The sequence below is a fragment of the Eubalaena glacialis genome, chromosome 12 (assembly GCF_028564815.1).
Source record: "Eubalaena glacialis isolate mEubGla1 chromosome 12, mEubGla1.1.hap2.+ XY, whole genome shotgun sequence".
In the NCBI taxonomy this organism is placed as follows: Eukaryota; Metazoa; Chordata; class Mammalia; order Artiodactyla; family Balaenidae; genus Eubalaena; species Eubalaena glacialis.
The window spans coordinates 7,892,069-7,919,021 of record NC_083727.1 but is presented as its reverse complement, the minus strand read 5'-3'; the positions used below and the strand labels follow the sequence as shown (position 1 = coordinate 7,919,021).

Sequence of the window (26,953 nt, the reverse complement as noted above, 5' to 3'; positions counted from 1 at the left end):
TATAGCATACTCTTGGGAAACAGAAAATCATTATAAGAACTGCTCAGTGGAGCTATTTCACAAACTCTAGAGCAGAATCGCTTAAAGCAAAGCACAGCGTTCAAGGTGGAAAATCAAATGCAGAACAAAGGGAAACTTAGAACAGCTGGTTTGCTGGGACCATTTTCTGGAGTAGCAGCCTGTAATGGTGTGCGTTTTTCTTAAGTTACAAGGAAGATTGATTATTCCATGAGAACATCTATAGGCCTGGAGCTGGAGCGGACGTTGCTTCTTTTGCAACTGCAATTGTAAACAAGAATGCTGGCAGGGCTTCTTTAAACAGACCAGAAATATGTATTCTAAAATCAAAGGGAATCTTCACCCCTGCTCCCATGGCTTTATAACAAAGATAATGAAGACTGTAAGGTGACTGATGCAGGAATGTAGGTGAGGTGATGTCACACACTGCACTTGGAAACTAGTGCAAAAGCATCTAATTCTGGGGTTCCTGAGCCTTTTGGTCTCAGGATTCCTTGGCACTCTTAAAAATTATTGAGGAACTCAAAGTCCTTTTTTTAAAATGTGGGTTATATCTACTGATATTTACCGTATTCAATATTAAAACTGAGAAATTTTTAAAACACAGGAATAGTGTAACCCTTAAGCCATTAGCTGAGCAATCTGACATCATCACACCACAGGGAGCCTCTGGAAAACACCACTGTACATGTGCGAAAGGGTGAAAAAGGCAAAATACATCCTAGTATTATTATAAAAATAGCTTTAACCTCATGGACACCTTAAAAAGGTCTCAGGACCCCTCAGGGGTCCCTGGACCACACTTTGAGGACCATTGATATAGAGAAATGTAAATAATTCCTGGGTCCCTGATGAATACCACTGAAGAACTGAATTCTGTGCACAGAGGGACACTCCATTAGTACTGTTTAGTTTACAATCTACAGTCCAAAGAAAGAGTCACAGCACAGTGTGGAACAGAAGAGGATTCCCATTTTACAGAAATTAAAAATACATCTCCAGAGCAGGTGTATAGCAAGAGAGCAGCACTGTTGAATGTCAAGTTTCTTTCTATTAATTCTTAGCCTACCTTTTCATGTGCATTCAACACATTATTTGGTCACTGATATTTAAAAGCCGTCACCACACCTATATTATTTATCAAGCACTGAATGTGTATGGAGCACATGGAAGTTCTCTGTCAAGACAGTGGTGGGCACTTTCCAGACACTAATTGCTATTTGTGTTTTGCAGATTTGGAAATTAAAGTGGAGAGAGGTTAAGTTAGTCATCCAGATGACCCAGCTAGAAGGTAAGAGGAGAACAAGTTTTCAGACCCAGGATGCCTTTTGAAAGCCCAGATGCTTAACCACAAAACCATAGTACATCCCATAAACACCCCTGTGCCTTCAAGGGCCTACGGAAAAAGGCCCAGACATGTAGACCTATGTCACTGGTCAGTCTCTCTCACCAGGTCGATTCAACATCAAATAAGGGAATGTTATTACATGCTTCTTGTTGTCGGGAAGAAAAACTTTTCCCTTTCTCCTTTCGAGGTTCTTTGATTAAACTGATCTAATAATTAATACGTAAATTGACTGGCCTAATAACTAAATTGATAGAAGACAGATTAACAGGAGAAAATTTAAATTACGTACATATGGGAGCTCAATGACCTGAGACGCAGGACAAGTTGGGCAGTTGGGGCTTATATGCCGTCCTGAGCTAAGGAATGGGATGGGGTCTGGGGCTTCCAAGGGGAGGAGGGGGATTCACAGGCCATGAGAAGAGCAGGTGTTTGGTAATTAGATGTTTGTCCTGCCACAGGTAGGTCCTTCAGATAAAAAATCATTTCTGATCATAGCTCTCTTTCTGGCCAGGCCCCCTATCTAAATTTTTTCAGGTAGTTAAGGGAAAAATAAACGGTTTTCTTGAATCTGCTGGGTCTTGATTGCCTTCAGCTCAAAACAATCCACGCGCCAAAGTGGCACATTTTGGGGTGGCCTATTCTGCTCCCTTTCAGCGTTGTATTAGATCCTGTGGAGGACACAAAAAATAATATGTGGGCACAAAAAATCAATAAAATACAGCCCCTGCCTTTGAGTTTACCAAAATAAATGCCTCCACATGGGAAGTTAACTAACCACATGAGTGAGTTAGTACGTGGCAAATGCCAAGCAAGAGGAGTGTCCTTGGCATTCAGAGTGGAGGCGCCACTGGGCTGGAGGGAACCACCACGCCATCATAGAGAAGGAGGGTTTGTGCTGGGCTGCAAGGCAAGATGGAAGGTTTCCAGGAAGAAAGACTGGAATTGGGATCAGAAACTAGACGTCAGCTGAGCGCCAGTTCCATCATCACTCAGAGCCCGGTCCAGGCGTCCTGGGGGTGAGGGCAGCCGCGCAGCCGTGACGTGTCCAGGGCCTGGCACGGGTCTCACTACCTCTGGGCAGCTGGCCGTCCCCTTTCCTTGCTTGTGTGCAATGGGCACGTCCTGAGCCCTGCCACCCCAATGTGGCTCGTCCACCCTGGAGCTGACCCTCAGCCAGCAGCGCCCCAGAAACATGAGCTCTGTTCATACTTCTCATAGTTTCCCAACCGACCTCTTCTCCCTGAACCTCTCTGAAATCTCACAGACCCGTATCTCACTCCAGGTCCCTCCGCCCCCTTGTTCTACAACCTTAGGCAGTCACTTTATCCTCTTAGGAACCGCAATTTCCTCACGTGTAAAATGAAGAAAATGATGCCTTACAGAGTTGTGGTGAAGGTGAATGATTGTCAACCACCCCATACGTGTATAATACTTGGTACACTGTGAGTTCTTGATCAATTAGAATGGCTATTTATTATCCATTTCTCATATACTGTACCTATGACATAGTTGCCAGCAATACAAGTTATGAAATGTTGTATTGGATTACATCATTACTTTGTTTCAAATTTCAAATCGTCATGGAACTGGGTCATCATGGATAGATAAAAAAAGAAATAGAAAAAAAATACTGCTAGTTGAGAGAACCGTCTCCAGGGGGAGTGGATAGAGAGGGAGGGAAAATGAGACTGTGAGCATTTTAACTTTATAATGTTCTCAGCACTTTTTGATCTTCATAAATAACCACAAGTCCCCATTAATACCCTTTTGATACTAGGGAATATTACTTATGAGGGCTAGTCAGATCTAGTATGTAATTATTTACTCAGGGGCAGAAGTTGGATAGTCAAAGAAGATGATTTTTGACTCTAGTCCCACATTCCTCAAACTTAACTTTCCCCATTGCTGTTTTCTAGAAAAGGAAGGAAGGAAGGAAGGAAGGAAGGAAGAAAGAAAGGAAGGAAGGAAGGAAGGAAGAAAGAAAGAAAGAAAGAAAGACAGAAAGAAAGAAAGAAAGAAAGAAAGAAAGAAAGAAAGAAAGAAAGAAAAAGAAACTGCTTTATAAGAACCTTCACCCACTCTTGCAGATGCCACTACTTCATCAGTTTGACAGGTTAATAATCACTGTTGGTTTCTTTCCACCAAGTCTTTCTTATGTTGGTTGGGTATCTCAAGCTAGGAGAAGTGATAGTTCGCAATTAAAAAAAATTATTCAAGAGAGATGATGATTTTCATTTTTAATGAAATAAGGGTGTCAAAGGCATGTGTAGACAGTCAATGTGACTGAGACCCAGTGATGATCTGGGGGAGGATTTGGATGATTATTTCAATCTTACCAATACCCATATTGGCAGAGATTTATATTGAAAAATTTGCATGCCATGTCACACACACTGCTATCACATTTAGATCTCATAACTACTCTTTGAATGGGGTTTTCACTTAGGATGCCTTTAGCTGAAGTAACAGATGACCCAATTTAGAGTTAATAAAGAGAAGTTGGACATTTTTTTTTCTTTAGCTCACATGCAAAGAAGTCTAGAGAAAGTCTATTTTTCTAGAGAAAATATTCTCTAAGGCTGGTAGGATGGCTGATGGTGGTGATTAGACCTATAAGATTCCCTGTTCATGCCTTGGGGAGAGAGAGAGAGGCTAGTTTGTGCAGCAGCATTTTCTTAAGAGCAAGGATGCTGATTTCCCAGAAGCCTCCAATAACCCTCTCCTTGTGTATCACCGGCACGGAATGGCTTAGACACAACCATTTCTGAACTAATACGGCCCAGGAGATAGACGTTTTTGATTGGCTCAGACTAATCAGCTGGGATGTAATAGATATCAAGCAGTCAACCACAACATCCTCTACATGTGTCCATTTTCTAGATCTGGGTTGGCAGACTATATAGCCCTTGGACCAAATCTGGCTGACGGCCGTTCCTTGTAAATAAAGTTTTATTGGAACGCAGCCATGCTCATTTGCTTACGTAGATTTATAGCTGCTTTCATGCTACAATAGTAGAGCTGAATAGTTGTGACAGAGACCACAAAGCCTAAAATATTTACCATCTGGTCTTAAGAGAGTGTTTTTGACCCTGGTTCTAGATGAAGAAAGTGTGGTTGAGGTTAAATGACCTCCAAAGTCAAAGAGGCAGAGACTGGATTATAACTCAGATGCCCAAGGCTCTCTCTGCTACCAGTTCCACTGGGAGAGTTTCTTGGGATAGGCTTGCATTTTTTGTGAGGTGTGCCAATGCAGCCTTTTGTACACAGCATCAATGACATAGGCCTGCTGAAATAAATATGTCCATAATGACAAATTCAATTCTTAGGAACAACAAGTTCACACGCTACTATAAATAGAGAAATAGGTTGGGGCATGAGAACACTGAATTCTATAATTCATCATGATAAGTTTGACACGCCATTAGAAAAACACAAACAACAACTGGGACAGGAATAAAATTTGTCATTAACCATTGGGAATAAAATTAAAGATTTTCAGAAAATAAATTCACATAGATGAAAGGTTGATTCATGTTACCTTGATGAATTTTATTCATAAAAAATTAGTTTTAAAAATGAAGGAGAGTGGAATCTAGAAAAATGGTATAGATGAACTGGTTTGCAAGGCAGAAAGAGAGACACAGATGTAGAGAACAAACATATGGACACCAAGGGGTGAAAGGGGGATGGGATGAATCGGGAGATTGGGACTGACATATATACACTAATATGTATAAAATAGATAACTAATGAGAACCTGCTGTATAGCACAGGGAACTCCACTTTGCTGTACAGTAGAAACTAACACAACATTGTAAAACAACTATATCCCAATTTAAAAAATTTTAAAAATGAAGGAGAAAACAGTGGAATGAATGAATACAGTATTCACAAAAAAGACTTACCTCTGATATCTGCTTTTCCTTGATTATGCATTCACTATCCCTTCCACCTTTTCTTCTTTAGCCCCTCACCTTCCCCTCTGCCTTTCTGTAGCAGCCAGTCTCCAAGATGACTTTCAGTTACCCTCAGCTTTTGGCATTCATGCTTTTGTGTAGTTCCCTCACACATTATATGAGTGTTGGTCTACGTGGCCAATAGAATATGGGCAAACTGATGGTATGTAATTCTAAGGCTTTGCCTTATAAGGCATTGCAACTCCTATCTTGGTTTCCTGGATTGCTTTCTCTGAGGGAAATCCAGTCACCATGCTGTGAGGATGCTCAAGCAGCCCTGTGGAGAGGCCCCACAGAGAGGAACTGAAGCCTCCCACCAATAGCAACACCAACTTGCTAGCCACATGAGCGAGCACCATGGAAGCAGATCCAGCCCGTCAAACCTTCAGGTGATGGCAACCTTGGTTCACATTCAACTGCAACCTTAAGAGAGACACTGAGCCAGAACTTCTCTGCCAACCCACAGAAAGTGGGAGATAATAAATGCTCATTGCTATTTTAAATCATCAAGTTTGGGGGTAATTTGTTAAGCGACAATAGATAACTAATATACGTTTCTTCCATATTAGGTCAAAAGATTCATGGTAGAGTAGCAGGCAGGTCAGAATGAAGGGTTAGCAATGAAACAAAGGACAAAGACGGAGACTAAGTAAGAAGTCAAATGACGTGAGAAGGAGGGAAGTAAAAGGGGGAATGTATGATAGCTCTATGGCCCAGATTTTTCAGAGCAGTACAAGCTCACTATTCTGATAACAATAACAATAGTAGCTTTTATTGAGCACTTACTATGTGTGGTGGTATCTCTAAGTGCACTTTCTTTAAGGGACCACGGTTCTGATTTCTTGGATTAGAAAATATGCACCTTAGAATAAGGGAAGAGGAAAAGGGAGGGAACAGTAAGTATGCGGGAGAAAATGTGGACAGTAGGGAACGTTGAAAATAAGGCTAAACAAAAAATATATATTTATATGGCACTTTTAAAACTTGATGAGGGGCTTCCCTGGTGGCGCAGTGGTTGAGAATCCACCTGCCAATGCAGGGGACACAGATTCGAGCCCTGGTCCGGGAAGATCCCACATGCCACGGAGCAACTAAGCCCGTGGGCCACAACTACTGAGCCTGTGCTCTAGAGCCCGTGAGCCACAACTACTGAAGCCTGCACGCCTAGAGTCTGTGCTCCGCAACAAGAGAAGCCACCGCAATGAGAAGCCCACGCACCACAATGAAGAGTAGCCCCTGCTCGCCGCAACTAGAGAAAGCCCTCACGCAGCAACAAAGACCCAACTCAGCCAAAATAAATAAATAAATAAAAAACAAAAACAAACAAACAAAAACTTGATGAGGTAAGGGGAAATGTTGAAAATATCTATGTGTATATTATAGATATAAGATACTCTTCCTCTTTTCCCTATTTCATTTCATTTTTCCATTCATTCAATAAGTATCTAGGTACTGAGCAATCACTGTTCTGGCCCTGGGATCCAGCACAAGCAAACACAGTCACAGAGCTTGCATTTTAGGAGGATTTTCTCTTTCTCAGTGGATGGCATCACCAAATACCCAGTCATCCTACCAGAAACCTGGGCGTCATCCTAATTCTTCTCTCTTCCAACCTCCACAGCTGGTCCCCGGCATGCTGATGAGTTTGCACTTCTTTCTGTTCTCTGTTCCCACTGCGGCTGCCTTCACGTGAACATTCATCATTCTACCCTGGTGGATCAGTTTCCTGGGGCTGCTCTAACCAGTACCACAAACTGGGTGGCTTAGAGCAACTGAAATTTATTGTCTCACAGTTCTGGAGGCCGGAAGTCCGAGATCAAAGTATTGGCAGGGCCGTGCTCCGTCTGAAGGCTCTAGGGAAGGGACTGTTCCAGGCGTCTCTCCTAACTTCCGGTAGTTCCTTGGCTCATGGTGGCATAACTCCAGCCTTCACTTGGTGTTCTCCTGGTGTGTGTGTCTGTCTCTTCACATGATGTTCTTTTTATATGGACACCCGTCATATTGGATCAGGGGCCCTCCCTACTCCAGAATGACTTCATCTTAACTAAGTGCATCTGCAACAACTCTGTTTCCAAATAAGGTCACACTCTGGGTTACTGAGGATTGGGACTTTAGCATCTTTCTGAGGGATACAATTCAACCCATAACACCTGGGTTAAGTTACAGTCTTTTCAACCAGCCTCCCTGCCTCTAGCAAGTCCCCCTCACATGACCCCTACACCTGTCCTTCAGACGGTGGTCAGTGTGATCTGGCTAAAATAAAAATCTGATTATGTGGCTACTCAGCTAAAAATCCTCCCGAGTTTCCCTTCTCTTTATTATTATTATTATTTTTTTTTTATTGAAGTATAGTAGATTTACAATGTTGTGTTAATTTCTGCTGTACAGCAGGGACTCAGTTATACATATGTATATATTCTTCTTCACATTCTTTTCCGTTATGGCTTATTATAGGATATTGAATATAATTCCCTGTGCTCTATGATAGGACTTCATTGTTTATCCATTCTATATATAATAGTTTGCATCTGCTAACCCCAAACTCCCAATCCGCCCCTCTGCTACCCCTCTCCCCCTTGGGAACCACAAGTCTGTTCTCTACGTCTGTGAATCTGTTTCTGTTTCATAGATATGTTCATTTGTGTCATATTTTAGATTCCATATATAAGTGATATCATATGGTATTTGTCTTTCTCTTTCTGACTTACCTCTCTTTAGCAAAGCACAAAGTTCCTCAAAATCTGGCTTGAGCTTCCCTCACTGGCACCTCCCCTCCCCAATCCCCCGCCCCATCCCCAGTCCTTTACTCTGACTTGTGTTCTGGCTAAACCAGCTCAAATCGTCTCCTTCGGGAATTCCTCTTAGAGGAAATTCTGTCTCCCTTAGCTCCCTGTAGGTAATTGCCTACCTCCTTATGACACTAAGTAGTAAATCGTTGGTTTCTCATCTTTCTTCTTAAATCTCTGAGTCCCTTGAGGCAGGGACTGTGCCTTTCTTGCACTCCTAGTGCTGAGTATAGTATCAATTAAAAAATAAATATTCAATACGTGTTTGTTGAATTAACTTTACTGTCTTCTCATGGAATTATGCATTTTGTGGAGAGGGAGTAGAGAAGAGAAAGATGGTGGTCCAATGGTCCTATTATAGTTTTTTGAGAGCCCTCACTCGTAGAAGTCTTGCTAATACAAATCAAATGCTTGTATTTATTCATGAGCTCCTGACTCTCCTTGTAGAGAATGTTACAAACTAAGGAAACCACAGCACATATCCTGAGTCACATGATGGTTTGTTTGAAGGACATTATTTCCCGTCTTCTCACTTACTTCAGGAGAACTTAAAGAATGAATGTCTGTAATTAATCTGAGGACTTTCCCTTCCAACCACCAACCTAAAGTGAGATTCTTGCTGGAGTTGCCACAGTGCAGCTGCCACCGTTCATTCTCACATGTGCGTCTCATAATAAGCTCCACACAGTTTTCAAGGGGAACTTCACAGGAACTTTCTCTTCCCTCTCGGCTCCTATGAATCCCCTCAGTTTTCTTTCCATGTCTCTCCTTCTTTTCTGGCCTGTTCTCTCTTCCCCATAAACATGGTGCTCCCCAAAGGGGCACTTTGCATTTTCCAAACATGACCACACCTTAATACCTGTCCCCTTCCACTGGCTCATTGAGAGCTGGGGTCCAGGGTTCCTCCCCCTGAATCTGGGCAGGGCCTAGTGACTGCCCTGACCAAGAGTGCACACCCAAACCAGTGTTCTGGGACTTTCAAGCTGAGTCCCCCTCTCTCTCCCTTCTCTCTCTCTCTCTCTCTCTCTCTGCTTGACTTGGAGCCCAGCCACCATGTTTGAAGGAGCTCAGGCCACGTGTCGAGGCCACACGCAAGGCATTCCAGCTGAGGTCTCAGCCGACAGCCAGCACCAACCATCAGACATTGGAGCGAATGAACCTTCAGATGATTCCAGCTCTGGGCCATCGAATCTTCCAGCTGAGGACCAGAAGTCATGGAGCAGAAAGGAGACCTCCCTACTGGGCCCTGTCTGAATTCCTGACCCACAGAAGCTTGTGAGAATTAATAACTGATGATTGTCACTTTAAGGTAATTTATCATACTCCAGTAGATCACGAATACACCAAGAATCCATTTTGTTCTCTCCCTGGGCTCTTTCATTCACTCTGCTGATGTCCAGTTACCCCTCCCATCACCAGTGCTCCTGTCTTTTCAACTGTCTCCCCTGTCTGTTTAGTGTTACTAATTACTCCCAGGTCTGTTTAGTGTTGTATTACCAGTGCCTGCAGGGCACCTTCCCCTGGGTATTCCTGACTAGTTATTGCACAGAAAGACACAGCATCTTTCTTTTCAAATCCATTTTTCTTCTTCTGTTCCCTTTTTCTGTTCTTGGCAGCACTCTTTCCAATCTAGAAACTTTAATCTTCACTGCCGCCTTCTGTCTGTCCTGTCCAACCAGTTGCCAAGCGTTGCACTGTGTCGTCAGTTGGTACGCTTTGGGCTGCAAGGAATACAAAAGCCAGAAAAACATGGTGTAGCAGTCTGGGTCCAGTCAGAGGATAGAAACAGGGAATATTCAATATGGAAAATTATTAACTATGACAAAAGAGAAACTATAAGATATAAAGGAACTCTATATGGTACCCTAGGGCTGGCACCAAGGGAGGACAAGCTTGGAAGGGGTTTAGATCTCATTGGAGAAGGTGTGGTTCAGCTCACTGAATAGCAGAGAAGTTCCCTTATATAGCCAGGCTGGTCTGTAGTTGCATTAGGTCACCCTCTGGCATGCGGGTAGGGGGGCAGGCAGTCAGCAACCAGTGGTGTGGATGTCCTGGAAAGAGCAGGAAACTCTCTTCTCTTGAGATTTCCCTCCAGAGCGTGTTCTACGCTCAGAAAGCTTAACATCATGCTCATTGTAAAGAGAACTACTTACAAGAACCCCTTTGTTCATAAAATAGCATATATTGAAGGGTGCACTTGGAGCTGAGAGGCAATAAATTATTAACTAACACACATGGCTTAAGCAAATTTATTTATCATGTCATAAAGTGAATGATCAGATACTGGCCAGTTCTAGGGTTTTGGTGAAGTGGTCAGCAACGTTACCAATGATCCTGATGTTTTCCATCTTTCTCCCACTGTGTTGGCCATATCTTCCCTTGGAGTTACAAGGGGCTGTAGCAGCTACAAGTGCCTTATACAGACAGTACTGCTTCCAGGAAAAAAAAAAAAGTGGGGTTGAGGGGAGAGGATTTCCTTTGCATCACTTATTGGAGAGAAAAACATTTTGCAGAAAAATCTCAGGAGACTTCCCATCAATTTCCACGGTCAGGATTGGGGCATATGCTCTCCCTCCGTTGTAAGAAAGGCTGTGTTGCAAGGGTCTCACATCTTTAGCCTCTTTAGTGGGAGGTGGGCTTTGCCAGCAAACAAGGACATGGGCAATGCCTGCGGGAAGGCAGCCAACCACATCCATCTCTATTCCCATGCCCCCTCTGTTCCCACCGGCACTGCTCCAGGAAGTCACTGGGCACCTAAGTGCCCTGCAGAGTCACAAAACCTGAGTTCTACTTTTGGCCAGGTGTTAATCAAGTGGGAACTGGGTGTTCCTGGGGAAGGGCAAAAGCCTTTCCACTGTCTCTTTTGTCACCTTAATTCTGGTGCTTTTATTAAAGTGGCTTTCAGTCCATCCTGCAGCTAGATGGATTTTCCTGAAGTATAACTGTGAACTAACTCTCCCTCTCTCTCTCTCATGTTCCAAATCTCTCAACGAGAAGGAAGTTTATGAGTTAAAATCTTGGACTTTCATACTAGATCATATTCACATTGAAGTTCTTACTAATTGCATGACCTCAGGGAAGGTATTTAATTTCTTTATACCTGAATTTCTCATGTTTTAAGCGTGGATAGGATTACTATGCTCAGAGGATTCTATAAAGAGTAAACCATGAAATACAGGAATGGTTTTTGACACAGTGACTTTTTAATAGGTAGTATTTTATCAGCCATTATTGTTCCTCACTTTATATCCAATTAAATCTAAATTTCTTAGGTCCCCATTTAAGATCCTGTAGGAGCTGACCCCAATACAATTTTTCCAAACTTATATTAAAATTGACTATCTCCCCTCCTAAACCATAAACTACTTGAGGGAAGGATCACATTCTATAAGCCCAGGATTTAGCGCAATCTTTGGCCAGAGTTGTTTCTCTGTGTTCCCATGTGGTTTTCATTCAAGCATTCCTTGGCCTGCAGATACCTCACTCCTCCATCTTCATAAGGCCATCTTCTCCGTGTGTGTCTCGGTGTCTCTACATCATTTCTTACAAGGGCACCAGTCATATTGGACTGAGCCCACCCTCCTGTAGTACGAGCTAACAAAAATTACCCTGCAACAACCGTATTTTCAAATAAGGTCACATTCCAAGGTAATGGGGATTAGGACTTCAACATATCTTTTTAGGGGGCATAATACAACCCATAACATGGGGTCTTGAGCTACATCTCTAAGTCTCTGTTTTCTCAAAGGTTTGCTGCAAAATTTAAATGAAATACAGGAGAGTTATGCTCTCTACCATTTGACTTTAGAGTATCTAATACGCAATTTACATTCAAGTTTTCCCAGTTATCCCCAAGTGTCCCTTACACCTTCCTTTTTAGGGATCTGGACTCCAGTTAAGGGTCATGCATCACATTTTGTTGTCTTGCCTCTTTAGTCTCCTTTAATTCAGGACAGTGGTGAGACAAGAGGGAAGGGGGCAGGGCACAACCATTAAAATAATGACACGGCCCTTGAGGATACAACAAAAACTGGTTAGAACCAATTATATCCAAGATGGCAGAAGATCTGACTTCCAGTAGGCCTTGAGCCTCATTATACACTCACTGTAATACCTTAGCTTAGCATATGCTAAAGGACACACCCACAGTCGCAATGACAATTCCTAGGCTGACCGTAAGAGGCCAAAAAGTGGGTGATAGTCCAATTCCTGGAAATCCCCACCCCTTCCCCCAAAATAGTTGGATTAATCCTCCCACTTGTTAGCCTATGAAATTACCCAGCCCATAAAAACTAACCACCTCCACACCCCCGGGCCACTCTCACCTTATGAGACGACTGCATTCTGTCTATGGGATGTGTATCTCTCTCAATAAACTAGCTTTCACTTTACTATGGCTCCCTCTTGAATTCTTTCCTGAGTGGAGCCAAGGACCCTCACTTGGCAGCCCATCCCAGGAACTCACCAGAGACCTGGGAATTCTCTCACTCACCCTTTTGCAACAGTGGTTCTCATACCATCATGTGTATGAGAATCTCCTACAAAGCTTATTGAAACAATTTTCTGGGGCCCATCTCCAGAGATTTTGAGTCAACAGGTTGGAGTGAGGCCCATGAATTGGCATTTCTAACAAGCTGGCAGGTGATGCCAAAGCTGCTGGTCCAAGCACCAAACTTTTGAGAACTACTGATCTAGAACAAGGGTTGGCAAACTTTTTCTGTAGAGGCCAGATGGTAAAATACTTTAGACTCTGTTGCAACCAGTCAATTCTGCCATTGCAGGCAAAAGCAGCCATAGGAATACATAAGTGGATGCTGCTACATTCCAGTAAAACTTTATTTATAAAACAGCTACCTGGTCAGATCTGACCTCAGTCTGTTGTTTACTCTTGCTTTTTTTTGGGGGGGGTGGTGGGTGGAGGAGGGAAGGGGGGAAGTCTTTCAGAGCACTGACATTTTTGAGTTGTCCAGTTCAGTTTTCCTGTAGAATGTTTCACAATCTGGATTTGATAGTTTTATTTTTATTAGATTTAGGTTAAACATCTTGGCAATAACACCACATAAGTGATATTGTGTACTACAGGGGGAAATTGTGAAAGACTTTGAAATGGACCAAAAAAATTATTGGGTAACTTCAGTGGAAAGCTAGATGCTGTCTAATGCAACTTTGTGCATTAGCTGATTCTATGGGGTTTTGAGCCTTTCATTATCTTTGAGCTATTTTACAACTCTCTAAATTGTGGAATACTAATGGTAATGTCTAGGATTCTTGTCTTTAGAAATGCAAATTTTGTTCCTTTCACATCCATTTGACCTATGAGCATTGACTAATCTTCCATCTATTAGGCAACTTAACTTCAGCATTCCTGACTGCATGTGTGTTGGATTGTCTTTGGATTCTCTTTTGAACCAGTTGGAACATGTTACTGGTCTGACATTAATGAGTTAAATATTATCTTTGACACATGTTCATTTTACACCTGCATCTGAGTCATGATTATACTCTCTTTTAAATATTATCCTTTAGCAGTATTTTTCATTGCATCATTTTAGGAAGCAGAAAATGTTAGTTTTTCCAAATCTTGGAGATATGAACTTTAATTTCCTGATAAAGGTGGTTCTACCAGACCTTTCCATTGTAAAGATGTATTTTTCTTTATTAGGGAAATATCCTTTGAGACAAAGTGAATATTCCGGTTTGCAATTATTTTTCACCTGATGGTTTTAGTTTCCACTGAAGATCTTTGCCTGTATCAATTATAACACTGGAGTTGCAAAATATGAACCTTTTCATGATGCCTACAGTTGGACATCTGAGCACGCCCTTTGAGCCACCACACCAACTTTCCTTTCTTGGGCCATATTCCTCTTTGGCAATATAGCATCGTGGCCAAGCCACACGCTCTGGGACTGTCTAGCTTGAGCTTAAACCCTGGCTTCTCCGCTTACTAGCCGTGTGACTTGCAAGCTTTTTAATCTCTCTGTGCCTCAGTTTCCTTATCTGTAAAATGGGTGCTATAAAGATACGTCTCTTATAGGATTATGTTAAGATTAACTGAGCTAAATCAAAGCACCACAACCGTACTTGACACATAATTACCTGCTCAATAAATGTTAGCTATTATTGTATGCGTTTGAATTCCTGCTTTGCCACATCAAAGTGGCTTTGGGTAAGTTACTTAACATCTTTGTGCCTCCGTTCCTCATTTATAACACGGTTCCTGGATTCATGCATGTTAGGTGCTAACACAGTGTCTGGTGTGGAGTAAGCATTAAAAAGGATGAGCGGTTACCATCATGATTATTCTGTATAATAATCAGATTGTTCTGTGTAAGGTAAACTTTTTGAGTTCATGTCTTTTCGGATTTACCTTTTATTTTCATTGTGCCTAGCTCAGTCAGTCACATAGTATGGGTTTAATAAAATATTTGAATAGAGGGATTAATAAAGCTTTGCTGAGTGGCACTCGCTTGATAGTTACATTTTTGCCTCCTTTATATTTCAAGTTCCTATATTGGTGCCGCCCTTCCTTATTGTAGGAAGCCCACGCTTGGGAAATAACATTGTCACACAAGGTTGTGAGAAGCTCTGCTGGGCAATGGTTGGAAAGCCCCGTGTAGGGCTCCGCGATCTACCTCCGTAGGGCAAGAAAAGTGGGTTCCCATTCATCAAGGATCCGAAATAACAGGGCTGTGCGGTGGCATTTACGGCACCTTAAGTCTGAAGCCTTATTTTCCCCTCCCTAACGGTCGAGGGTGGGAAACGGTGACTCCAAGTTGGGAAGCACCCACATCGCGACCCAGAGTGCGCGCTGGGAGAAACTGAGGCGGGGGCCGGGTCCCCGCCGTGGCAGCAGCCGGGACACAGGCCTCGAGCCCGCACCTGCGCCCCCGAGGCCCCCGCGCCGCTTCCTGCCCAGCGCGTGCAGCGCTCACGTGACCGGGCCTGGGCGGAGCCCGGCGGGCGGGGATCACCTGAACAAGGGAGTCATGTGAGCGGGGCGGGGGAGGGGGCGGTGCCGCCCGGCGGTCACGTGACCGGTTCCGGGGCCGCCGCTGAGCCCAGACAAGCCGCGCGCCTCTCGGGCTCCTGTTCTGCTGCAGCTCCTCGCGCTCCTCTCCGCCTCCGCCTCCGCCTCCGCCCTGGCGGCGCAGCCATGTCCCGAACGCGGCCCCCGGCAGCCGCGCGCCGCTAGCTCCGCTCCAGCCGCGCAGCCGGGGCCCGGCGCGATGGGGGCCGCTGCCGGCCGGAGCGCCCACCTAGGGCCCGCGCCCGCCGGCCGCCCGCCGCGCTCCCTGCTCCTGCTGCAGCTGCTGCTACTGGTCTGGGCCCCGGGGGCCGCGGAGAGCCAGGGCGCCGAGTTCCCCGAGCTGTGCAGGTGGGTGGCCCGCCTGGGTGCAGGCTTCTGTCGCGGTGCCCCAGCGCGCGGCGGGCGGGGTGGGGGGCAGGGGCGCTCGGGGGAGGGGCCGGGGTCCCCGAGTCGCCTGTGGTCCGGGCTTGGGTCAGCCCGTCCCCGAGGGAAAGTTGCCCGCCTGGTGGCGAAGGATAAGAGACTGGGGGTCATGGGCGCGGGCGGGGGGCGCGGGGGCCCCGGCGGCCCGGCGCTGGCTGGGGTCCGTCGCCTGACCACTTGTGGCTGTCAGTAAGTCCGGGGCGGCTTTGTGTGCGAGCGGCCGGCCGCCGCCACCCGCCCGGGTGACACACTGCGGCCACCTCACGCCCAGCGCTTGCCCTCTCAGCGGTGCGCCTGCGAAAGTTGGAGGACGCAGGAACTACCGCTCTGCTTTGTTCCCACTCTACGTTGTCCTCAAAGTTCCACCAGCGGGGCTTTAGAGGGGGCCCTTAGTGTGGAAAGACTCACCCGCACCAATGGCCGTGGAGTTGGGGGGTTTTGGTTTCATTTGCTGATTGCTTTCCTCCATGTGGGTTTTCCATTTTTTCTTTAAAGTAGCCTTTCTGCAGAAGGTGACTTTTTGGGATTTTTTTTGGATCGGGGGAATGGAGGGTGGTCATCCAGTATTGGCTTTCAAGACTTCACCCTTCACTTCTCCGAGCCTAACTTCCTGTCTAGTTGTTCACATGATGTCATTGTCTCCGGGTGGATTATTCTAGTGGAGTCTTTTGCTCTGGGAACCATGATTGTATAATCGCTCGTCCCAATGAGGGCTGTTCGTGTCCTGCCATGGCCGGGAGTCCTGGGGCTGGGGAACTGCCAATTCTGAGAATTTTCTAACCAACTTTCTCTGGACTGTTTAGGGTGATGGAAAATACAGCTTTTATTTATTTTTTAAACTTTGGTTAAAAAAAAAAAGGATGAAAAGTTCTGAAAGATCAGTGAACAGTCAACAGTTATCCCTGGCGTTAGCAAGTTACTTCGCAGAATGAAGTGAGGTTTAGCCCACTTAGAGCTGAATTTTGAGTTTGTGGTGGCGTTCATATTCTTCGCTTGCATCAGAGATGGTCCTATTAACCCCTGAATTCAGAACTTGTAGAAATTATTACTTTGAGGAGAGTGAGGCTGAGCTCACAATCGAAACGGAAAGGCCCGTATTCTTTCTTTTCCCTTTTTTGGAAAGGGGTAGCGGGGCGGGAGGGAGAGTTTACAGCACATTAGTTTGTAGGCCAGTTAGCCGCTCTAAGATAGCAGTTACTCACGGAAGCCCCCGTTACAGAGAAAAGGGCCCTAGCTGACACACGGTCAGGCTGCAACTGACCTTTAAAGGGGGATGTTTTGGAATAATGGCTGTTGTGACCAAACGCATCTGTGAGAAGTTAGCTCAGCTGGGCTAGTGGTGGTGTTAGCAAATTGGAATTGATTTCTTAATAGTTGAGGTTAAAGTTGGCCTCAAGGGCAGACCCCTACTCCGTGGCTGCTGCAGGGGCCCTCACTTTTGCTTTAGGGTGGTAGTCGTCCCAGCGCCTGGAACCTGGTTTATGAACCTCACATCCAGGCAGACCTCGGCCTCTTGGTCCAGTAGGAAATGGCCGTTGTATCTTGAAATGCTTCGCCTCATGGTCACACGTGGGCATAACTTAGGAAATGCTCCACGGTGTTCTGAGGGGATATGCATTTAGCGTGTGCCCTCTGTGGTCTTAGGAGAGTTTTCACGTTGGTGCAGGTCCTTTCTGCCGGCCTTCCTCAGGACCGCAGCCCCAGGCAGGTCACAGCTGGGCTTGTGCACATTTCTTTCCCGTTACTGCTCTGTGGTTTCACCTTGAGACTTCCCCAGAGCTGTGTTTAAAAATCTATACTTCAAACCCACTACCTGCAAAGTGAATTCTTTCTATTTGTTCCTGTTCCAAATGGATTCCTTGGCTTAAATACTTATTAAGACTTGTTTCTTTTTCTTTTTTTTTTTTTTTTTTTTTACCCTTGGGGAGGGGGTTTAAAAACAATTGGTTTTCTTGAATGAGGTAACACTGGCTAAAAGTTCCTTAACTCTAGCACATATTTGAATGGGAACATGGGCTGAACATCTTTTTAAATGCAGTTTGAAAAATTCTACCAAGTAGCACCAAAGCCAGATGTTTTCAGCTGCCTTTTATTCCACCCCTGGGCGTCCACTTGTAAATAACTCCCCAGGGTTCACTGTGAGTGTGAAAAGTAGACTTCTGCTGTTACTGTTTGTGCAGCTTGTCGGTGGTAGCGGTCCCCATAGACACCGGGTCACGTTCCAAATGTTTGTAAATTGGTTGCTTGTAACGACAAACACGTTTTTCCGTGGAAGACTCTCCTGTTCCTGGTGGTTTGGTGCCTGGCGCGGTTTCCCGATCCCCTCGGGCGCAGGTTTGGGGTGCCCAGATGCCACCCGGCATCAGCTAGAGCCCTGGCAGGCAGTTCTCCTGTCACTGGAAAAGGGAGTTGGATTTCCGGGAAAACAACCTCTCCTCCCAAGCCCAGCTCTCGAGAACCTGAGAGGGTGCTTTTCACCTGCAGCCCCTTAGGACCAACACGAGGGAGGTCTGGGCCTGCTTCAGGGTTGCCTGCAGGGCACCCGTGTGGCTCTGACCCCTCCTGGGGTGAGGGTGGTGGTCAGGGTGCTGTCCCCTTGCAGTTAGTTAATGGCGGGGATGAAGGCAACAGCGAAGCAACTGACTCAGCAGCAGCTTTAATATCTTTGTGTCTGTGGAGAGAGCTGGGCAGTGAAAAGCAGGGACGACAAAGGCAAGTTTCCCGAAGTGTATCTGCTCTCTCGGCACTTGTAGTGCTTGCTCTTTGGAGAGCCTCAGTTGTGTGTTTTTGAAGCTTCACAAGGTTTGATGCACCAGGTGAGTCCTATGCTGTGGAAAAAGTCGGTGATTCTTATCACTCACCTATTTCTCGGGAGGTGGCGTGTAGTAGAAAGAAAGCACTTGAATCCAGAGGCCAGTGTGACTGCCCATGGGACTGGCATGCATGGAGGGCCTGGGGCCTGAAGGAGTGCTGTGCTGGTGAGGGATGTCCAGAGGTCGCTGGGGCAGGACCCGCGAGCACAAGAGGTGAGGGGGGCAGAGGGCAGCCATGCAGAGTCACGAAAGTGATCAGAAGGCCCTCCACTTGTCCATAGCTTTATTTTTTACTGTGTGAGATACATTTTGTAAAAGGCCATCTTACATATGTAATCGGTTAGTTTCCACCCTTTATTTTGGTGTTAACAACGTTCTTAATGAGTGCGGTTCTAACAGTTTGTACCAGTTATAAAGTAACGCTTTGGGCTGGCTTGATTTAGGTAGTTAAGTACCTTAAAATTTATTCAGAACAAGTTTTCCCCCAATTGTTTGGGTATAAATGCTGGAAAGTTTTTGTTACATTGAGGATAAGAGAATAATGAAGCCAGCTGGGAGTTGAGGTTGGTTTAGTTGATGTCTCTAAGGAGATATTTTTTTCCCTGTGATTTTTCTGAAGGAATAGTGCTTATATGCCTAATTTAGGCCACATGTTGAACCTGGACCACATCCATTTGTGTGTATACGTTTCTTGCAACAATAAGTGTGTGTAGCCCAAGATTGTTAATTAGGGGTATGTTAGACCACATGCTTTAATTCTTAGAACAGCATCCTGACAGATTCCCAGGAAATGAATTCCTGATTGGGCTTCATGTCTTTTATCAGTGCTTCACGGAGGGATTTTTAAAAGATGGGGTTGAGTAAAATAATTTAGATGTCTCATCTTTATTTTGATCTTGGCATATAAAACTGTATTGTGCTGGGCAGAGAGAATTCACAAGGGTCGAAGAACTGGGACTGATGGTAGAAAGTAGTTTGTTCCTTTGCAGATACTGTTCTTTTTCTCCTTTTTCTTTTCTCTTTCCTTTTTATTGTCCCAGCCACGAGCCCTCTTGGTAGTGCCCCCACTGGTCATGGAGATGGAGGTAGCTGAGATCCGGTATACCTGTGGGTCCTTTGTATCTTCCTCATAGCTGGCTCTTGACCAGTGAGGGACAGAGGCCTGAATTTATGCTAATGGTGTCTCCTCACCTTTAGTCCTGGCAAGGTGACACAGGATTCATTTATTCTCCAAGTATTCCTTAGGCATTTCTTAAGCAGAGGGGAAAACTGGGAAGGGCCAGAGCTGGAGTGGAGACACCACCAACTGAACAGATCCAGAAGACCGCTGGCTACCACTGCTCCCCCCAGGGAGGCAGCAACAAACGTCCTTCTCCCTTTATTTTTGCTGATTTTATTTATTTAAAAATTTTTTTCTTGCAATTTAAGTAATTAATTAATTAATTAATTAATTTTTGGCTGCGTTGGGTCTTCGTTGCTGCGCGCGGGCTTTCTCTAGATTCGGGGAGCGGGGGCTGCTCCTTGCTGTGGTGCGTGGGCTTCTCATTGCGGTGGCTTCTCTTGTTGCGGAGCGGTGGCTTCTCTTGTTGCGGAGCGCAGGCTGTAGGCGCGCGGGCTTCAGTAGTTGTGGCTCGCGGGCTCTAGAGCGCAGGCTCAGTAGTTTTGGCACACGGGCTTAGTTGCTCCACGGCATGTGGGATCTTCCCGGACCAGGGCTCGAACCCACGTCCCCTGCATTGGCAGGTGGATTATTAACCACTGCACCACCAGGGAAGTCCTGCAATTTTAAATAATGTGTAGTCTTAGTTTTGATTTTCTTTTTGACCCGAGACTAATCTAAATGTTACTAGTTTTTGGCTATTATGAACAAAGCTGTTGTGCATATTTGTTTATAAGATTTTGTGTGGACTTATGCTTTTTTTTTTTTTGATACCTAGGAGTGGGATTGTTCAGTGAATGGGGAGTGAGTGAGTTGTCAAACTGACTTCCAAAGTGGTGGTCCATTTTGTATTCCCATCAGCAGTGTGAAAGTTCCAGTGTTTCTACATCCTTAACAACACTTGATCTTATCAGTCTTTTTAATTTTAGTCATCCTAGTGTGTGTCTAGTGGTATTTCAGTGTGGTTTTAATTTTCATATCCCTGCTGACTCATGATGTTGAACATCTTTTTTTGTATTTATTGGGATGCCTAATGATGAACATCTTTCATGTGCTTATCGACCATTTGGATATCTTTTGTAGTGATTCTTTAAAAAAAAAAATTTTTTTTTTTTCCTCTCATCCCTTAACACACTTTTTTTGGGGGTCATCTTACTGTGTTTTAAGAGTTCTTTATATATTATGGGTCAAGTCCTTTCTCAGGTATGTATAATGTGTATTTTCTCTCAGTCTTTGGCTTGCTTTTTTATTTTCTTAATATATCCTTTGAAGAAAGGATATTTCTTAATTTTGATGGACTTCAATTTATCTTTTTTTTTAAAAAATTGTTTGTGCTTTTTATAGCCTAAGAAATCTTTGCCTGCACCAAGGTTTCTCAACCTCAGCACATTTGACATTTGGCCTGGATAAATCTTTGTTGTGGGGCCTGTCTTTAGCATTGCTAAGAGCACCCCTGGTCTCACCCATTAGATGCCAGCAACAACCCTTCCCCCCATTTGTGACAAACAATAATGTCCTCAGACATTTTAAATGACCCCAGGGGGTGGGGAGGAGGCAAAATTACCTCCAGTTGACAACCACTGGTCTACTCTAAGGTCAAAAATATTCTCTCCTGTGTTTGTTTCTAGAAGTTTTATAGTTTCAACTTTATGTTTAGCCCTGTGATCAATTTTGCAAGTTAATTTTTATGTATGATGTGAGGAAAAGGTGAAGTAGAAATAGATCTGTTTCTATTTCCTGATATTTTATACAGGAGGCTTGCAACTGTGTTTTTAAGTGAGCTTGGGCTATAATTTTCTTTGCTGTACTATTCTTGGCTGAATTTAGTATAAAAAATGTTTGCTTTGTGGAGAGAGCCAGTTAGCTTTTAGTACTTTATATGCTGTGGAACAGTTTTTGTATAGGATGGACAATTCCTCTTCCTTAAATTTTGGTAGAACTCACTAGTAAAGCTATCTGGGCCTGGTGCCTTTGTGGAGGTAGAATGTAGTGGAAGAGGAGTTTTGATTATGGTTTCCATTTCATCTACTTTGTTTATTAAGATTCTGTACTTTTTTTGAGCCAATTTTGATAATCTGTATTTTCCGAGGAAATTGTCATTTTAATTATGTATTCACATATAAATATGTAGCATGCTACATATTTGCTTTTGGAAATACTTTTTGAATCTGTAGATACATTTTAAAAATTCCTGATTTTTTTCCCTTAACATATTTACTGAAGACTTTTCTACCCTTTTTAGCCTTTTCAAAAGAACTAGTATTTTAATTAATTAATTAATTTATAGTTGACTGCGTTGGGTCTTCGTTGCTGTGCGCATGGGCTTTCTCTAGTCACGGCGAGTGGGGGCTACTTGGTTGCGGTGCGTGGGCTTCTCATTGCGGTGGCTTCTCTTGTTGGGGAGCACAGGCTCCAGGCACACAGGCTCAGTAGTTGTGGCTCGCGGGCTCTAGAGTGCAGGCTCAGTAGTTATGGCGCACAGGCTTAGTTGCTCTGTGACAAGTGGGATCTTCCCAGACCAGGGCTCGAACCTGTGTCCCCTGCATTGGCAGGCAGATGTTAACCACTGCACCACCAGGGAAGCCCATAGCATTTTTTTTTTTTTTGGTTCACCATCTCTATCACCATTAAATCTTGATTTTATTAATTTTTGCTCTCTATTGCTAACTTCTACCTAATTTTTCTTTTTTCTTTTTTTAAATTTGTTTTATTGAAGTATAGCTGATTTGCAATATTGTGTTAATTGTTGCTGTACAGCAAAGTGATTCAGTTATACATATATATTCTTTTCCATTATGGTTTATTACAGGATATTGAATATAGTTTCCTGTGCTACACAGTAGGATCTTGTTGTTTATCCTCTTTTTTTCTAGTTTGAGTTGAAAGCTTAGATCTTTTAAATCAGTTTACATAACTGAGGGATGAATTTAAAGCTATGTGTTTCTTTGTCCTGAGTCCTATAGTACTTAGGTTTTGATACATAGTTTATTTATCCTTCAGTTCTAAATATTTCCTTCTTGTACCCAAAAGTTCTAACTATTTAAACTTCCTGGACCCACTAATTTTTAAAAATTTTTTCTTCCCCCAGGTAAATGGAATTCCCCCTGCATTGTGGGCAGTAAATGTGGTGAAACTGTGGCCTAGCACCTAGTCAAGTTAATAGTGTTCTGTGTGTTTGGAAAAAATGTTCTCTGCTTGGGTCAAAGTTTCATTAATTGTGCTGTTCAGCCATTCTTTATCATAACTTATATTTTGTCCTGCTTGGTTTCTCTTTTATACTTTGTATCTGACTACCACTTTGGTCAGGGTTCCAGAAGAATGTCTTGTGTCCTGTCTCCCAGGCTAGCAATTCTCCTGTTGTTCATAAGCTCTTCAACTTTCCTGTTTTTTAAAATTCCAACAAGGTCTAGAGTTGATATATATTCACAGCTGCCTGTTCTTCATGGATGCCACAGCTTTCCTCATCCCCTGGAAGATGTATTGTAAAGTTCTGCTCTGATTGCTCTATTAATTCTCTTTCCTTGGGCCCAGTTTCTTTGTTGGCATTTGTCATCTCATTTTCATGGTGTTGGTGCCCTTGTGACGACTGGTGCTTCTTGATCGTGCTCTTTGCAGTAAGCCTTCTCTGGGACATTTGTGGCCTCTTTTTGTGCAGCTGTGCAGGATCGAGCTGGGAGCGGTTGTTGGAGCTTGGCTGCAAGTTGCTGGGGGGAGGCCGGGGGATGGGCAGGGCGTTCCTCTGGCTGGTGTGTCTGTGTGGCTGGTCTGAGGTGCTTTTCTGTCCTCCTAAGTATCACGCCCAGCCCTGTTCCTGCTTGGAGACAGCTGCTGGATCTCTGCTGATTGTGGTTGGCAGGGTACAGTGAGGGCTGCCTGCAGGTGGAGTCGGGAGAGCTGGGTTCCTGTGCTGGTGTGGCAGATCACTTCTTTTCTCTGGATCTCTGTTTCCTCCTCAAGAGGGCTGGGAGTGGAGTTTTGGAAGTCAACTGTCCTGCTTTTGAATGTGGACAGTTACTGATCTGCTGAGTTTTGGTTTCCTTCTGTGTCAAATCAGGGTGCTAATCATGTTTTTAGGATGGTATGAGAACCAGAGTGCGTTTAAGTGCCTGGCCATCCTCAGCGTTCATAAATGGTGGTGGCGGCAGTGATTGCTTTCTTTCTATACGTTAAGAGTCTCTGCATTAGGTCAGTGATATTTTTAGCTGGTTACTCTGAACCCCCGGCTTCTCCGTTAGTGCCTAGGGCTTTCTGCCTCAACCAGAGGGCGTTTCGTCTTTATCCATTCTAGCCATTGGCACTCCATGTAAGAGTCCTTTTGAGAAAGAAACATCTCCATCATTTAAAAAAGTTTTAAAACCACTGGGCTGTGTGATTCTCAGGGTCCATTTTGCATCCAGAATTCTGTGGTTGCGAGGTATGTATCCTTCAGGATTCCTTTAGCTCTGAGAGGCAGAAAGCCCAACTCGAGTTCGCTTGCACAGGGAGGTGTGGGGTTGGGCGGGTGCCAGGTGCCATATGTCAGGCGGCCCCAGGCCCTTTCCTGCCGTTTTCTTGGCATCGCCCTCCTTCCTGTGGTGGCTGCATTAGTCCACCATCCAGGGGAGAAGAGAGAGCCTCCTTGTTTGTCTTTTGCAGGGGCCCTGAAGCCCCAGAGGACTTCTGTATGGTGTCCGTGGTCAGAAGGGGCTCCCATCCCGGCTTCCCTGGAGGGGGTGGGTGCTGGGTTCCAGGGCGTTTGTTGTAGGTGGGGAGCGGGCGCAAGCATGCAGGCCAGCGGGATGGATGTAAAAGCCCTTCGTCAGCTGCACTTTGCTGTACAACTTAAGAACCAGCTGCTGCTGCTGGGGTTTTGAGGTGCCCGAAGCAGTGTGTCACGTGCCTATTTCTGTCCTTGTGGTAACCAGCGCGGGGGGCGGCCTGTGTGCAGGGTGGGGAGACCCCAGTCCCTCTAGTTTCTGGGAGCATGAAACTTGCCTTTCACATCGACCAGAGACCTTCGGTGGGATTTTGCTGTTGCTTTTAGATCCTTCGGTGAACCTGCGGAGGGCAGCTTCCCCAGGGCCACGGAGCAGAGTCCTGCACGTGTCACTGTTCATTGGGGGCCAGGAGAGTTGCAGGAAATCAGAGGTTGTGAAAGTATCAATTCTAGTTTTGTTTCGGGATATGGAGGGACCAGGGAAAGACGAAGGAATGTGGAAGGAGTGAAATGTGGCCTTTACTGGTGGCAGCCTGGGAGGAGCGGTCTTTTAAATCAGAGCCTTTGTGCTTTAACGCTGTAAATATTCTTCGCACATACGTGTGTGTGGTAATAAAACATGCGGAGCGCACACGGAGAACTCATCCGGGGGTCGACAGCCCATTGGGTCTTGATTGTGTGTGACATTAATTTGTTGCCATCTGTGTGATTCTCTCTAGTTGAAAACCAGTTAGACATTTAAAAAACACTGTTTTGTACTGAAAGCCACTCCCCAGCACTCCTGGCTCCTCTCCCCTGGCCTGCAAATAGAAACCCAAACCACCAGCATGGACGTGCTGAAGGGGTGGCTTCCTAGAAGTGACAAGGGCGCGTCTCCACTGAGTCACCTTCTGTGTCCTCTGAGGGCTCCTCCACCTGCTGTCTGCTGGAGGAGTGTTACCACAAAACAAAGTGAGAAGCCCACAAGGCTCTCTCTCTCTTCTGCCTTTTGAGAGTGGATCCTTTACAGGGGGCCGTGTGAGTTAGACGCTTGGGTGGACGGGCTGAGTGAGGCAGGGGAGAGGGTCTGTGGGTGGAGCTATTTCATGGAGGGTGCACTGTCCCGAGGTCTTTCTGCAGGCCGAGACCTGCGCGTCTAACAGGGGAAGGGTGTTCTAGGCAGAGGGACCCACGTATCCGTGCTCTGGCGAGGATGCTGGCTGACGTGGCTGGAACACCATGAGCAAGGGAGAGGGTGGAAGGCAGGAATGTTTAGCAGAGGATTAGCTGGGGGCCAAGTCCCACAGGCCATCAAGAATGACTCTGAAAAAGAACGTATGTGTATAACTGAATCACTTTGCTGTACAGCGGAAATTAACATTGTAAATCAACTAGACTTCAATAAAAAAATGAAAAAAAAAAAGAAGTACAACTCTGGCTTTTATTCTGAGGGAGGCGGGAGCCTGGGAGGATTTCGAGCACAGGAGTGACCTAGATGGGAAGCTGGTATTTTTGATGGACCAGGTAAGAAGTTATAACAGATTGGACCAGGGTTGTGGTGACAAGTGGTCAGATTGTGGATACTTTGAAGGTGGAGCTGATAGGGTTTGCCCATGATTGGATATGGGATGTAAGGAAAGAAAGAGAAAGGCGGACTCTTAGGTTTTTGGTCTGAGCAATTGAAAGGATGGAGTTCCATTTTCAGAGATGGGCAGGGTTGTGGGGAAAGCAGGTTTAGGGACCGCCTGGAGGGATTGGGTGGAGGTTGTGACAGTGTTGGCAGGTCATTCAGGGGAAGTGCTTGGGGAGGGGTGGGGGGATACAGTTGTTCTTTTAGATGAACGCAGGAAGGTGACAGCTGACGTGGTACTGTGCTTCCGGTCCCCAGCTGGGTGTTAGGGTTTCTGCGTTGTATGACCCCAGCATCTTAGAAGCAGAGACTTTTCTCCTGTGACAACATCACTGGCCTTTGTGAAGAACTCCCCCCAGAGAGCGGCCTGATCAGTATCGCGAGCTAACCAGCTGAGCTGACTGCCCGGAAATTAGGAAGGCAGACTTTCTCTTGTACTGAGGGCTCTGAAGGAAGGGTACCAGGTGTGGGAGGGTTTGGGGGACGTTGGTGATGGCCTATGAGGGGACCGAGCCTTAAGGTTTGATTTCTCTGCTGTGGGCTGGGTTGACGTTAAAGGCAGTTGAATTCGGACATCCATATAATTGAGGAGGTTTAGCCTGTAATTCAACCCTTCTTTCTGCATTTGAGGAACAAAGTATGAGAGCATCCAGATTTTAAAAAGGTCCTCAGCGAGCAGGCTTTCGGGTTGCAATCCTGGCCTGCATCCTGGTACCACAGAGTTGATGGGACGAAAGATGCGGCAGGTGTGGCAGAGGGAGGACAGGCGGGTCCTTCGTGGTAGGTTTCCGTGGTGGAGGGCACTTGCCGGTTTACTAAGAAGCCCAGCCTTGCAGAGCAGTGAAACCTCTTGAGGGAGAGTATGACCTATTCTTCTCCACAAGTTTCTAGTTCATCAGGCCTCTGTTCTGGTGGCAGCTGGTGGCTCCCAAGTGCCTGTTCTGTCTTCTGAGACGTGCCAGGAGGTGGCTGGTGTGTGTGCGTATCTCTGTGTTTGTGTGTGTGTGCGTGCACGCCTGTGTGTCCAGAGCCCCCGGTCTCTGTCTTGAGCTGCTCCTGGAGATGGCCCCCAAACAAGGGCCTGCCCCCTCCCCCCCTTTCCCTCTCCCCTCCAG

General features: G+C 45.3%; 1 protein-coding gene across 1 annotated transcript in view; it reads left to right on the top strand.

Annotated features, from left to right (window-relative positions):
* The first annotated feature begins 15,158 nt into the window (after positions 1–15,158).
* The window catches only part of IGF2R (insulin like growth factor 2 receptor), a 110,312-nt gene continuing 98,517 nt past the window's right edge, over positions 15,159–26,953 (top strand). Inside the window, exon 1 of the mRNA XM_061207284.1 lies at positions 15,159–15,486. Coding sequence (XP_061063267.1) covers positions 15,338–15,486 — 149 coding nt within the window. The 5' untranslated portion in view covers positions 15,159–15,337. The remainder of the gene's footprint in view (positions 15,487–26,953) is intronic.